The sequence below is a fragment of the Octopus sinensis genome, linkage group LG8 (genome assembly GCF_006345805.1).
Source record: "Octopus sinensis linkage group LG8, ASM634580v1, whole genome shotgun sequence".
Classification (NCBI taxonomy): domain Eukaryota; kingdom Metazoa; phylum Mollusca; class Cephalopoda; order Octopoda; family Octopodidae; genus Octopus; species Octopus sinensis.
The window spans coordinates 7,749,523-7,765,270 of record NC_043004.1 but is presented as its reverse complement, the minus strand read 5'-3'; the positions used below and the strand labels follow the sequence as shown (position 1 = coordinate 7,765,270).

At 38.3% G+C, this 15,748-nt stretch overlaps 1 protein-coding gene across 3 annotated transcripts in view; it reads left to right on the top strand.

Moving 5' to 3' along the window:
* LOC115214983 (ciliogenesis and planar polarity effector 1-like) overlaps positions 1-15,251 on the top strand; it is a 61,562-nt gene extending 46,311 nt beyond the window's left edge. For all 3 annotated transcript variants that reach the window (XM_036505249.1, XM_029784083.2, XM_036505250.1), the window contains exons 21-27: positions 863-1,145; positions 4,208-5,412; positions 8,663-8,735; positions 9,522-9,618; positions 10,651-10,769; positions 13,182-13,297; positions 15,113-15,251. In XM_036505249.1, coding sequence (XP_036361142.1) covers positions 863-1,145; positions 4,208-5,412; positions 8,663-8,735; positions 9,522-9,618; positions 10,651-10,769; positions 13,182-13,217 — 1,813 coding nt within the window. In that variant the 3' untranslated portion in view covers positions 13,218-13,297; positions 15,113-15,251. The remainder of the gene's footprint in view (positions 1-862; positions 1,146-4,207; positions 5,413-8,662; positions 8,736-9,521; positions 9,619-10,650; positions 10,770-13,181; positions 13,298-15,112) is intronic.
* Positions 15,252-15,748: the final 497 nt, after the last annotated feature.

The window sequence follows — 15,748 nt, the reverse complement described above, 5'->3', positions numbered from 1 at the left end:
TGAGGAAATATTACCTTTGTGCAGAAATAGGTCAAGGTTGGCAACAGGAAAGACATCCAACCATAGAAAAATTAGCCTCAATAAACTCTGTCTGACTCATGCAAGCCTGAGAAAGTGGACATTAAAATTATGATGGATGCAATACTACAGTCAGGCTGGTGGAAGTGGGGACTGGGGGTGTTGGGGTGGGGGAGATAAACTTGATTAAATCAACTCCAATATTTGGGTGGTTTCTTAGTTTATCAGTCTCAGAAAGAATAAAAGATAAAATTGTCTTCAGAAAGATTTGAACTTACATTGCAAGAAGTTTTTTTCTGATGCACTCCTGGTTCTACTAATCCACTGATTGCAAGATTAAGAGTTCAAACCCGGCCGTGTAGCATAGAGGCAAAGCCATTTCATTTATTATTTGCCACATATGTATAATAATGTAGAAATGAAAATGGAGTTTCACTTTTCTATTATTGAGACTAATTTCATCACTCTTAAGCTCACCGTTCTAATATTCATATGCTTAATATCTTCAATATCAAATCATATTCTGTTTATTTTTCACCAGTTTCTGCAGTTTCCCTTAACCCTGTCGTTACCAACCCGGCTGAAACCAGCTCTGGCTCTCAGTACAAATGTCTTGTTTTCATAAGTTTTTAATTAAAATCTTCCACCAAACCTTAGTCACAATTTATATTCCTAACGCTAGCTTAATGATAACCAAGTTATTTTACTAAATTCTCTATTATATTTAAAGAAATTGAAAGAAACATAAAGCTTCTCAAAATAGATACAGTAATGAAAGGGTTGAGGAACAGCAGATTGAAAATTCAAAACATTTTATTAAATGAAGTTTCGTTTTATTTTCCAGAAGCCATAGTGATCCTCTGAGTGTTTCTGTTACATCATCATTTACGACAGACAGTTTGGATGATGTAGAAATTTCTCCAAACCAGAAACCTCTTCAGACTTCACAATCAACAGCATCTAAGACCAAAAATAATGTTTTATCAGAAACACATTCTTCTTTAGGTAACCAAACCAAATCTAAAAGACAAGAACTCAACAAAGAAAGTATAATTTCTGAAGTTCAGCAAAATGTAAAACAGGATGTGATGGATGTTATCCAACTGGAAATCCAAAAGCTGATCGATGTAAGCAAGTCGTTTATTTTCTCCCTTTAAACCCCTTCTCTAATTAAGTTAAGTTAATTTTTTGGCTCAAAAAGCAAAAAGCAAGGTCATGTAGGGGGACATGGAGTTATGTACAGGGTGGTGTTCATGCAAAGAGTTCAGGCCATTTGTGGTCAAGGGAGACTTTGAACCGAGTGGTCTTCAGCATCTTCACTATCTCGTCCGGCAGCTTATTCCACGGATCCGCAACCCAGATGGAGAAAGCCCCTCTCCTTCGATTGAGATGAAATCGTCGCAGATAGAGCTTTTCGGAGTGACCCCGCAGCCGACATTCTGGAGCAAGAGTGAAAAACAGCTCTTTCGAGAGGTTACACTTTCTGCTTATGATGTTGTGAGCAAGAATGAGATCACCACGGCATCGTCGTTTTTCTAGAGAATAAAGGTCGAGCGTCTTCAGCCTTTCTTGATAAGACAAATGCTTGAGACCAAGAACCATGCGGGTAGCCAGCTTCTGGACTCTTGTTGAGATTCATATGGCTATCGAGTACACATCATAGACAAACACATTGCCTAGTTTCTTTATTTTTAAGAAGCACTCATTAAATTTTGAAAGCAGCATTGTTCTCTAAATAGGTTAAACTGAAGCAATGAAATTCATTATTCTATAACATCAGAAAGAAAAAGCTACCATTCCAGTTGGTGCCGTTAAAGAAATACATCCTGTACTCTCTTGCTCTCCTCAACTCCTTCAAAAATCTACAAATGCATTCAATCCATAAAAAGTATGTAAAAACCAAATATGATTTTGGATTTAATGTATTCCATTTGTAATATCTGGCACTTCTGTGCAGGTGGCATGAAAAAAAACACCATTTCGAGCATGTCCATTGCCAGTACGGCTAGACTGGCCCTCGTGCCGGTGGCATGTAAAAGCATCCACTACACTCGGAGTGGTTGGCATTAGGAAGGGCATCCAGCTGTAGAAACACTGCCAGATCAGACTGGTGCCTGGTGCAGCCATCAGGTTCACCAGTCCTCAGTCAAATCGTCCAACCCATGCTAGCATGGAAAGCAGACGTTAAATGATGATGATGATGTCAAATTTGTATAACATTCTTGGAAAATCTCGTCACAACCCTGTTTTCATGGATTGGTGGGATTGACAGGAGCTGAGCTTAGAGTATGGAGTCCCAGCATGGCCATCACCAATGACTAAAACTAGTGAAAGAGTCTGACGTGCAATAACAATTTCATCACTTTTTTAACCAGAACTAAGTCAATCAGCTTCTTCTTCTTATCATCATCATCATCATTTAACGTCCACTTTCCATGCTGGCATGGGTGGAATGGTTTCACAAGAGCCAGCCAGGCAGAAGCCTGCACCAGGCTTCTGAAAATTAATAACAACAACAACAATAGATTTAGTTTATTTTGCAACCATCTAATTCTCAACAATAGAACTGCATTTAAAGAATAGAATTTGTTTTCGTTTTATTCACATAGTTCAGGGTTCAGTCCCACTGCGTGGCACCTTGGTCAAGTGTCTTCTACTATAGCCTTAGGCTGACCAAAGCCTTGTGAGTAGATTTGGTAAACAGAAACTGAAAGAAGCCTGTCGTATATGTGTGTGTGTGTGTGTATTTATGTGTCTTTGTTTGTCACCCCTATCGTCACTTGACAATTGATGTTGGTGTGTTTACGTCCCCGTAACTTAGTGGTTCAGCAAAAGAGACTGATAGAATAAGTACTAGGCTTACAAAGAATAAGTCCTGAGGTCTAATTGTTCGACTAAAAGTGGTGCTCCAGCATGGCCGCTGTCAAAATTACTGAAATAAGTACAGGAATAAACCTCGGACTTGTGCCTTTTATTTTTGGGGGTTAAAAAATAAGTACCATCAAGTACTGTGGCTGATGTAATTAACTAACTTTCTCCCACAAAAATTGATGGCTTTGCACCAAAATTTAAAATAATAATTATTATTATTATTAGTTAATCAAAGGAGGAGGGAAGTACGAATGATTTTGAGGTAGTTGGTACTCAGTTTGATATTGAGTTAAGTTGAGGTATGTAAGGGAAATATAGCAGGAAGGCAATACTACAGGGTTGCATCTTGGGAAGAAGTCATTGAGCAACATCTCAGTTCCTATCATTTTCCCCACCTTCATTCTCTCTCACCTCTCACTCCCACTATCACCTGAAACCAGAATCAGCACACACTACGTCTCCCCGGTTTTCTCTCACTTACCTTTCTTCCTCCGCCCCAAACCACTTCCATTTCCCATTATCTTTGCTCCTCCTCCTACTGCCTCCATCAGCCTCCTTCTTCACCATCGTCTCTCTCTCTCTCTGTCACTCTCCTTATCTTACTCCCTAACTCACTCTCCTTTCTTCTCCGACTGAGGTTCCCAAGTGTCTACTTTATAGTAAGACACCTATCTCTGACCCCTTTATACTTTTAATCTCTCAACTGGCACCCCCACCCGCCTTCAGTCCTACTTCTCACTCCCAATTAAAGGATTGTTGTCTTGCAAGGTACCTGGTGACCCTGTTGGTGATGGTGCCACTTAAAAAAAGCAACCAGTCCACTTTGCAAAATGGTTGGCATTAGGAAGGGCAACCAACTGTAGAACCCATACAAAAGCAGACAATCAGAGCCTGGTGCAGCTCTCCAGCCTTGCCAGCTCTGCTCAAACTGTCCAACCCATGCCAGCATGGAAAATGGATGTTAAATAATGATAATTATCATAATGTATAATTCTCATAACATCCCACAATCAAATGGAAATTGTAGTTGTAGCTGATGCTAGCCCACCTGTCTGGCTCCCCATGCCGGTGACATGTAAAAAGCATCATCTAAACGTGGTCGATGCCAGCCCCTCACCCCAACTGGCTTCTGTTCCAGTGGCACATAAAAAGCACCATCTGAACATAGCTGATGGCACTGCTGCCTTGACTTGCTCCTATGCCAGTGGCATGTAAAAGCACAATCCAAACGTGGTCAATGCCAGCTCCCTCTGTTTACAGTTTATTAATGCCTTGCTATTTTTAATGTTTTAGTTTTTGTATTTTCTTTGTTTTTTAGGTTCAAAACGACCGATTCCAGTCTGTTATAGATGCCTTGTTACCTCATAAAAAGGTAAAGAACAAAAGAAACCAGAGAGCAGACAGCATTAATAAAATTCCAGCTGGTTCCAGTGTGGCCGAGGATAGTTTTAGTTCCGATTCAGAGTCTGAGAATCAAAGACCACCTGTGACAATATCTTCTAAAAAGACACAAGTTGATATCAGAGCACCAGATTCTACCTCATCCTTCAGACTAAGAAGCCTAAAACATCCTAAAAGCTCAGTTGGAAATATTAGAGGAGTCTTAAAGGAATTGGAGAATCTTCAAGAAATATCTCAGACTACAAAAGAAAGTTCTTCAACTTTGATTTCAAAACCTTTGAATAATAAGAACTACAATCAAAGAATTGATCCTTCAGAAAATTACCAGCACCAACAGATTGTTAATGATAACAGGAGAGTAACTGATGCAATGACGGGTGGTGTGACCAATAAAGGTTCACATCAGAACTACCGTTTATTTAATCTCGACAATGTCGTCTCGGAATCTCCACCTTTGATGTCATTGCCACAACTTAATTCAGTAACAGAACCCACTGCAGTTAACAACCAGGAGGGGCAGCAATCAAACCCAGAGAACCCTGTCAGAATGCCTTTGCTTTGTCTTACAAAGAAACAACCCAATATTTTTAAAATTCCAGAACCTTATTTATGTATTCCCCAAGTTAGGCAAGAAGCTGTGGAAATTAACAATAAAGTTTCTTCCTCCCAGAAATCGGCAAATTCTGGCAGCAGTAAATTTGTAAATTACCACAATGCTACTAATACTAATATCAACACGATGCAATTTCCGAAACAAACTTTTAAATTGTTGATTGATTCTTCTGATCTGGAAGAACCAGAAGAACCTTCCCCGATGCCATTACTAAAAATCCCCAAAGACAAATCAGAGATGCTCAGCCCTCATTTGTCTTATCAGCTCATACCACCTGAACTCATTGTTGGCTTTAAGCAGAAACTTCTGGAGAAAACTGAAAATAAAAAGAAAAACTTTATAAAGTTTCAGCAAAACGAATTACAGAAACTGAAGGAAGAGGGGAAGAAAAGCAGCCCGACTCCATTGGAATTTCAGTATCTCAGGATGAAACAACCATCTTCTGGAGAAGATGAACAATCAACGGAATCCAAAGTTTATAAAGACTCTCATGTAAACAATCTCAAACGGTAAGTCATTGATTATGTTTTTAATCAAATAAAAAGAGTGACTGATGACAGTGAGTGATGGACTAAACCAGTCATCTGGTTTAACCTCCACCCCTTTGTCCCTTGGGTACCTCAAGCAGAGTTCATTCTGTTGCAAGCTTTTATACCAGGCTTTTACTCTGACAATGACCTCCTCCCTTTTTCCCACTCATCTTGTGGCCCTGGAAAAGGTTTTTTTTTTCACTAAAACATAAAAACATTTTTTAATGATACTCTGCTTAATTAAATTATGATGATCCATTCAGATTTTGTGGTTCGTTGAACATACGGCTTGGGTTTAAAATAAATATTGGCAACATTTGTTTGATTCTTGGTGGAATCATTTCATTTCACTTTCTTCCTCCAATTTCCAGCTACATTTAATAAACTAGAATGGTTTAGACTTCATAATCTTCATTTTTTCTTAACGCTCTTTGGACAAAGACTTCATTGGTGATTCTTCATCCTGCTAATGGTTACAAGAAATGCTCTAAATACTGCAGAGGAGAAAAAGTAGCGGTCAAAGTCTGAGATTCAGAACTTGGTGTGATTACCATTATTAATGTTTATAACCAAGTGATTGGGATTGTATTGAGGGCAAAGAATCAAATAGGATTTCATAACCTTTTGCTGACCAGTTTAGAAATTTTTTGAACCATGAATACCATCTTTTGCATTTTATATGACATTTCTGTCAAGCCAGTGTCTGTTCATCTCCAGGTGTCCTGGTCTGGGTTTGAACTCAGGGCTTTTATTATTAATGAAGGTAAACGTATATATTTAGAGAGAAGACATTTGAAGGTGACTTAAGATTGGCATGGACTGGATGTTTTTCCATACTGGCATGGGTTGAATGAGACTTTTTGAGCTAATGTTTTACAACTGAATGTCTTTTCTTCCCCTCTTCCTTCTTTAGTTACCTCTTTCAACAAGCAGGTATATGAAGCACCTGTTCTAAGAACTCTGAGAGACTGGTCAAAACCTTGTGTTTAGTACAAAGGCAAAAATGGGGTTAATAATATAGCAAATGATATTTATTAATAGAAACTGTCTGAAGAGAACGAGACTGGCCAATTTAATGGTCAGTCGGTCATGTTCTGTCTATAACACTTGGCTGTATTTATGATCCAGATACTCAACTTTGCAAAGTATCCATCTCACTGTAAATAGGTTCCACAGAGTGATAAAATGTATTACACTAAGCAGTGTTTGGTTTGGTATAATTAGCAAATGTTTAATTAGATGATAATTATCGTGTTTAGTTGCCTTAGTAAGAAAAGTCTCTTATAATAGATCAGTGTCCTCCTCGTGTGGAAATTTTATTATTCTTTTCTACTCAAGGGACGAGGTCCGAAATTTTGGGGTAGGGGGCCAGTCAATTAGCTCAACCCCAGTGCGTAACTGGTACTTAATTTATCGACCCTGAAAGGATGAAAGGCAAAGTCGACCTCAGCGGAATGAATGCTGAAAACAGGCACCAACCTCAGGACACAGAGATTCCAAAATCTCTTTTGCAGTTCTCTGAACTTTATTCCCTCACATTCAGACTTTACCATTATCTTCATCTTTAGTAGTGATTATCCTCAAGGTAACTGAATTTACCGACCATTTCTAAAGATCCTTGTAAGCATTCCAACACGTTCAAACTCTGGATGTCCGTACCATTAGCTGTTTTCTTCATGTCAGTCCACTACAGACCCTACATAACCCTTTATATATGCTCAGTGTTTGAATAGATGGATTTCCTGTCTATTCCCTTCCTAAACACGACATAAAGTCACTTCCCGAATGCTTCGGGTTTCTTTTTCTGCCCACGCAGTCCTGTCTTGATCTTCTGAAGTTTTTCAGCAGAATTTGATTGAAATCATCAACAAAGGTCTTAAACTCCTTCTGAAGAATTGTTTGAAGCAGTTAGAATAAGGGAAAGAAATGAAGAAATGGGGTATTAATGGATATGTGTCTAGTAAATTCCTCACAGTTCTAATTGTTATATTGTATGACACTGCCATTCCTGCTCTGATCCAATTCCTAGAAACACTCATAACTGAACTGGATTAACAAAAAAAATTAATAATAGCCTGGGCAAAGTTCAGAAAGCTCCTACCTCTACTAGTGACAAAGGGCCTCTCACTCAGAGCGAAAAGTAGACTGTATGATGCATGTGTGCATACTGCCATGCTACACAGCAGTGAAACATGATTGCTGAAGAGATGCGTAGGTTTGAAAGATATGAAGCTAGCATGATCCGCTGGATGTGTAATGTCAGTGTGCACTCACAACAGAGTATAAGTGCCCTGCGAGAAATGTTGGATATAAGATGTGGTGTGCAGGAGAGACAACTGCGCTGGTATGGTCATGTGTTGCATATGGATGAGGAGAGCTGTGTGAAGAAGTGTCCTTCTCTAACAGTAGAAGAGGGAGACCCAGGAAGACACGAGATGAGGTGGTGAAGCACGACCATCAGACTTTGGGCCTCACAGAGGCAATGACAAAAGACCGAGACCTTTGGAGATATGCTGTGATTGAGAAGACCTGACAAGTATAGTGAGATCACAGCTGTAGCCTATACCAGTGTCACATAACCAGCCCATTTAAAAGGTACCTTTGAATCATTGGGTGACACACTGTGCTTGAAGAGACCCATTGAGTCAAGTAAAATCAAAAATCAAAATCACAATCTCAATCAAATCAAAATAAAAAATGGAAATGCCACCTGACTGGTTCCCCGTGCTGGTAGCATGCAATAAGCACTATTTATGCATGGGTTGTTGCCAGTGCCGCCTGACTGGTCCCTGTGCTAGTGGAACGTAAAAAGCACTATCTGAACATGGTCAATGCCAGCACTCACCATCCTAACTGGCTCCCTGTGCCGGTAGCACATAAAAAGCACTGTCCGAATGTGATCATTGCCAGGCCCGCCTTGCTGGCTCCTGTGCTGGTGGAATATAAAAAGCACCCACTACACTCTTGGAGTGGTTGGCATTAGGAAGGGCATCCAGCTGTAGAAACTCTGCCAGATCAGATTGGAGCCTGGTGTGGCCTCCTGGCTCACCAGTCTTCAGTCAAACCGTCCAACCCATGCCAGCATGGAAAGCAGACATTAAACGATGATGACGACGATGGTGTGTTCCATTCAGTTAAACTTGTTATGTAATCTATTTGTTGAATATGGAAACTGTATTAAAGTTATGTTGAAGGTTTTCTTTTTTTTTTTTTTTTTTTTTGCCAATAGAAGCATTCGAAGAAAGAAAAAGGAGGAGGAAGAAGAAAAGAAAAGTTTGGAAAAAACACAGAGAAAAGTTGAGGTAAAGAAAGATTTTGCCTCTGAGGAATGTTGAAAAAGTAATGATTCTGTTATTGGTGCCTGGTTAATAATTTGTAAGAGACAATTGTATAAGGAAATGGTTAATTGCAGGCAGAAGGTGTTATAATCAGTTTCAATAAATATCTTGAGCTTATTTTATTAATCCTTCCAAGGTGAAAGGCAAATTGGATGTTGCTTAGAATTTAAATTTAGAACATTGAGGAATTTGAACAACATCAGACATGACAGTTATTCTGATATTATAGAATTCCTGATATTCCATCACTTGTATAATGGTTTCAAACTTTGGCACAAGACCAAAAATTTTAAGGATAATTTGATTACATCAATTCCAATGCTCAACTGGTTTTTATTCCATTGACCCTAAAAGGATAAAAGGTAAAGCCAATCCCAGCAGAATTTGGGCCAAATTGGCTGCTAAACATTTCATCTGGGGGGCTGCTGATTCTGCCTATAATAGAAAGGATTATTATTATTATTATTATTATTATTAAACCAGAGATAAAGAACTGAGGAATGGCACCCAGGGTTTTTCCATGAGCAGCCCTCAACTCTCTCCTCCCTTTTGAGGGATATTCATTGTTAAAATTTTATTATTACTTTTTTATTTTGTTAAACCTGTTTACACACAAAATCCTAACACACATGGGCACATGCACGCACACACACACACACTCTCGGTGTTTTGTCCTGTGCTGTCCTTAATGTTTTTGCTTTTTAATGTAAACCCCTTTTGTGGCTAATAAAGAAAACCTTGTTATTATAGGATAAAGATCAAATGGAATCTTCAGTCTCATTGAAGAAACCAGAAGAGAAGAAATTGGAACCAGAAAAGATTCACAAAGATTTTATTTTCAACCCTGGTAAGGAAAGCTAATCTTTACAATTAAATTAGAGTCAATGGGATTGCTTTGATCTTTACGAAGACTTTCAGAATCAAAAGCAAAAGGCCTTTCACATATTTCAACATCCTTTTTGTTGTTGTTGTTTCATTTTCAGTTTGTAGTATTCTATATTATTGTTGCCTTTTGCATTGGTATGGCCTTTTCTGCATCTCAACAATGTTGGTTCCTGTGTGCTATGGCGTTTGCATTATCTGCATGTATTTTGTCTTGGTCCGGTAGATTTACAGGTCACATCCATTCTTACCTTGTCACAACCTCATTCCATATTTGTCATTGTATTTCCCTTGCCTTCTCTTTGTTTGTCTCAACTTAAATTCTCATCCTCCCTCATCTCCCAAGAATTCCAAGACAGTATCCTTCTTTAGATTGTTCTGTAGCTTACTGTCAGAAAATGCAGGTGTAGCTGCTAACCCTCCCTCTCCTTATGTCGTCTGCCATCTTTCATGCTGTCACCTCTACATTATGCCTTGTACCCCATAAGTTCCCTCTTCCAGTCGCTTGTATAAAGTCAATCCACTACAAACACAGGCCAAACCCAAATATATTTGTGTGTTGGTATGTGTAATATGGCTCTTTGACTTGTTTCAGTCATGTGACTGCAGCCATGCTGGAGCACCGCCTTTAGTTGAGCAAATCGAACCCAGGACTTATTCTTTGTAAGCCTAGTACTTATTCTATCGGTCTCTTTTGCCAAACCGCTAAGTTACGGGGACGTAAAAGCACTAGCATCAGTTGTCAAGCGATGTTGGGGGGACAAACACACAAACATATACACACATACGTATATATATATATATATATATATATATATACACATACGACAGACTTCTTTCAGTCTCCGTCTACCAAATCCACTCACAAGGCTTTGGTCGGCCTGAGGCTCTAGTAGAAGACACATACCCAAGGTGCCATGCAGTGGGACTGAACCCGGAACCATGTTGGTAATTATTCTGAACTTTTTTTGTGTTTTTTTTTTTTCTCTTTCAATAGGTTCTTTTGACAATTTCCTAAAATTGGGAGCTGAATTAGGGGTTCCTACAAGCAACTACTCCAAAATTCAATATGATGTTGCAACAAAACTCCAAAAATTAAGACTTGAATCTAAGAAGGTAAATATTAACCTAATAACAATTTTATATTACTTTTTCCTATGCTACAATTACATTTCTGGTTTTCCTAATTGTCTTTTGGATTACTGCCTGGAAGGGTTTTTAATCAAATAAATCAAACCCAGTACTTGGGTTTGTTTGTTTGAAGTGTGATACTTACTCTTTCATACATACATACATACATACATACATATATATATACATACATATATATATACATGTATATATACATACATATATATATACATACATATATATATACATACATATATATATACATATATATATACATATATATATATATATATATATATACATACACACACATACATACATACATATATATATATATATATATATATATATATATATATATATATATATATATATATATATTGAAACTCCAACGTCTGGCAGCTGACTTGGCAGACACCCATAAAATTATTAACTATCTTACAAACAATAACTCTGAGCACCTTTTCAAACTCCATCTGTCTAACACCCGTGGACATGTTTACAAAGTCAGAAAACAGCACAGCTCCCATGACTTTCGGAAACCATTTTTTCACACTAAGAGTTGCTGAAGCATGGAACAAACTGCCGACATCAGTTGTTAGTCGTCAGAGCACTGCATCCTTCAAAACTTCCATGCTTCCTGAGATTTGCCAATACTACACCTGATCTTCTCCCCTCCATACACACACAAGCATGTATCTGACTCATACACTGTTCACTTCCCAGACATTTGTACATTACTGCATATGCTTTATATGCACTTTTGACAAGTTGTGTTGTACCTGAGCACTGTATACAATAATTTCATTATTATTATTATTATATATATGCTTCCATGTAGTTTTGTCTACCAAATTCACTCAGAAGGCATTTGTTGCCCCAAGGTACTGTTTAGGGGGATTGAACATGAAAGCACATGGTTACAAAGCAAGCTTCTGAACCACTCAGCTATGCCTGTGCCTATGTATGTACTTTTAAAAATAAGTTTGGTTCTACAAGAACCATGCCTACTGCCATTCCTCTGTAGACTGAACAGTAAATGTAAATGATAATTTTCTTGATGAATATTGGGACTACTCAGGAAAACCTATAAGAACTGTTTTCCTTTGGTGAAGGGGCATAGATAGGGCTGTGGTTCAGTGTTCATTCACAACCACGTGGTTTCAGGTTCAATCCCATTGTACAGCTACCATGTACCCAGATCATCTTGAAAGGAATTGAATTGCTGGTCTCTGACTTCTATGCAAATGGAATGAAGTCTGTTTCTTTAACCCTCAACATTGTTTTAGAGAGCTTTTCCAGGATGCTATTCCGCAGCTGATTCTGTGTATAAACGAAACAAACATACACTGAGTATGTGCGATTGATAATATAATCATAACCTCACCAGGCTGTTGGATGTTGTTATACCCCACTGATCACAATGTGTTTAGCAGTGTTTTAGCTCTTAAATGCTGCCATCCCACTGGCAAGGCAGGAAGCAGGCAGGCAGGCCAATATGTATGTACATACACACTCACACACACACACATATATAAACAGGCATAGGAATGGCTGTATATGTACATATATATATATATATATATATGATGGCTGCCCCCTCGTTATCGAGTATGGCCATTGCATGAAGCTTTAACTGTTATTGGTGCTGTGATCGAATGTGACTTTTTAGCCCAGCTAAAGATCTACAATGTCTTGTACAGAATTGGCAGCTTAAACCTTTACCAGTATAAACAGGTATAGGTATGGCTGTGTGATTGCGTCTCCCTACCACATGGTGCTGGGTTCAGTCCCACTGTGTGGCTCCTTGAGCAAGTGACTTCTGCTATGGCCCCAGGCTAACCAAAGCCTTGTAAGTGGATTTGGTAGATGGAAACTAAAAGAAGCCCATTGTCTTGTGCATGAGTGTATTTGTGTCTCCTTGTCTTGACTGTTGATTGTTGAAAGTGAGCATCACCATCGCACAAGCAGTGTAACAACAAATCTTCCATGAAAACGTGCCTGGCCATGGAGGGAAATATTATCTTAAATGGAAACGGGTGAGGCTTGGTGACAGGAGGAGCATCCAGCTATAAAATATCGACCTCAACAAACTCTGTCTGACCCAAATGATAAAGCATCCATGAAGAATGCCAGAATCAGAGCATCAAACCAAAATGCCAAAGACCCTTTGGTTCCATTTCAGCCTTTTTTTATGGATGTTCTCTTTTATGTAATTGCTAAATTAGGCATTAGACAAAGTACCAGGCTTAATACAAACATATAACCAGCAACAACAACAAAAAAGAGACCCCTTTAAGATAGTGCCCCCAGCATGGCCACAATTGAATGACTGACACCATTGAAAAAAACACAAAAAGAGTAACCTGGTTTGTGTTTCTTGTGATGTATTTTCAGATGGATGCAGTTGAAGCGAAAGAAACAAACGTCTGATGTGAGTGTTGTGACTGATCCTGTGATTGAAGAAATAAAACAAATGACTGATGTTGCTACTTCCATCACTAAAGACACGGGTAAATTAATTAACACTTTAATTATGTCTTAATTGAGAAAGTACAAGTGAGATGGTGAATGGATAAAATATTGAAGTAATTGCTCAAATTTCTGGCTGGTAATTTGTTGTTTCAAGGAAGCTTTGTCCACCTGGTTGTTAGGAACGTGTTCAGGTCAGCTGCAGCAAACTGACTTCCTCTCTTTTATGGTATTTCATGTAAACCTGAGCTAAGCACCATCATTCAAGGATTCCCCAACCCAAGTGTTCATAAAACTGATTTAATTATGTAAGTAGAATTAAATACTTAATTATATGTAAACCAAGATAGTAGGTTTACATATATCATACCTTGATACTGTGTGGACTGGGTGCCCCGTTGAAGGCCCCTGAAATTAAATGAATTTCTAAATACTTTTATTATGCAAATTGGCAGACCCAGTCATCTGAAGCCACTGGATTTGTTGTGGAAATAAACAGATTAGCTGCTTATTTCTCTCAGATTGGTCAAGTGATGTAAACACCTAATGAGACTCTAATAAGTATTGGAAACCTGTTAAAGATATTCATCTTTTTTTCTTCAATCTATAGAGCAACATGTATATCTACTATGTAGGTTTGTATATATCTCTATATATAAAATATATTTATATATATATATATATTGCCTGACAGCATAACAACAGTAAAATATAAACTTTTAACTTAGAAGTGAGAATTCAGCACTTAACCAGCTTCTAATTACTTATTGCACTTCAGAAATGGATAACAATCTTATCAGTGTCAACTTATTAAATATATCATGGGCTGTGACCACCAAGGATCAAGGACATGCATAGGCTTGAAAGAAATGAGGCTAGCATGCTTCGTTGGATGTGTAATGTTAGTGTGCATGTATGACAGAGTGTCAGCATCTTGAGAGAAAAGTTGGGCATAAGACGCATCAGATGTGGTGTGAAAGAGAGATGACTGTGCTGCATATGGATGAAGGCAGCCGTGTAAAGAAGTGTTGATCTCTAACTGTGGAGGAAACCTGTGGAAGAAATAGACCCAGGAAGACATGGGACAAGGTGGTGAAGCATGGTCTTTGAATGTTGGGCCTCATGAAGGCAATGACAAGTGACCAAGACCTTTGGTGATGTGCTGTGCTTGAGGAAGCCAAGTGAAATCACAGTCATGGCCAATGCCAGTGTCGCATAAATGGCACCTGTGCTGGTGGCACATAAAAGCACCCATTGCATTCTTTGAGTGGTTGGCATTCTGAAGGGCATCCAGCCAAAGAATCCATGTCAAATCAGGCTAGAGTCTGGTGCAGCCCCTCAGTTTACCAGCCCTGATCAAACCGTCCAACCCATGCCAGCATGGACAATGGACATTAAATGATGATGTCATCATCATCATCATCATCATCATCAGTTAGAGAAATTGGAGTGGAAGTATTTGTGAAACATCAAATGGCAAAAGATTTGTTGGCTTTGCTTTTTATGTAGAATTGGTAATTAGTTTCAAAATGACTATTTATGGTTAAGAATATATTAATGTCTAACATTGATACAGAGGTAGAACATTTTAGAGAAGGATTGGATGTGTGGTTCATAGGGTTGCAGGTTCTATCCCACTGTATGACACATTAGAAAATTGTCTTTTACCATAACTTGGATCGAACAAAGTCTTGTGACTGGAATTTAATAAATAACTATCCAGAAGTCAGTTGTTTGTGTGTCAGTGAATGAAAGATGTAAACATGGTGTAAGTACTGGTAATATTCTAACATCAATTACCCCACCTCATACACACAAAAAAAAACTGATTTTGTTTACGTGTCATCTTAAACCAGGTTCCGATCCAGTCACTGAACTGGCGACTGCTGGCACTGAAGGGCACCAAGGAAATATTCTCACTCCTGATATCTTCCTAAATCTACACTACAACGACCTGCTTCTAAACGACCAACATACTAGAGAAACCAGATCTCCAACTCTGAAAAAGGTACGATTCCATATTCTCATACACTGTTCGCTTTCCAGACATTTGTACATTACGGCATATGTTTTATACGCACTTTTGACAAGTTGTGGTGCACATGAGCACTGTATACAATAATTTCATTATTATTATTATTATTATTCTATAATTTCAGAAAGAAGACTCTAGTCATACATTCTTGAATGTCATTGATGTGTCTTCATCTTCTGTGATGGATGCTATTTCTGAAACAATTCCTGTCATTTCACAGCCCTTAATGAATGCAAAGTTGACTCAAGAAGTGAATGTTTATAAACCATATATTGATACAGAAGCACTTCTTTCTGGTAAGATAATAGTTAATCAGTTTTAAAGCAGCATTTAACCCTTTCATTACCAACCTGGCCGAAACTGCCTCTAGCTTTGTAGTACAAATGTCATGTTTTCTTAAGTTTTGAATTAAAATCTTCCACCAAACATTAGTCACAATTTATGTTCCTAAGTTATT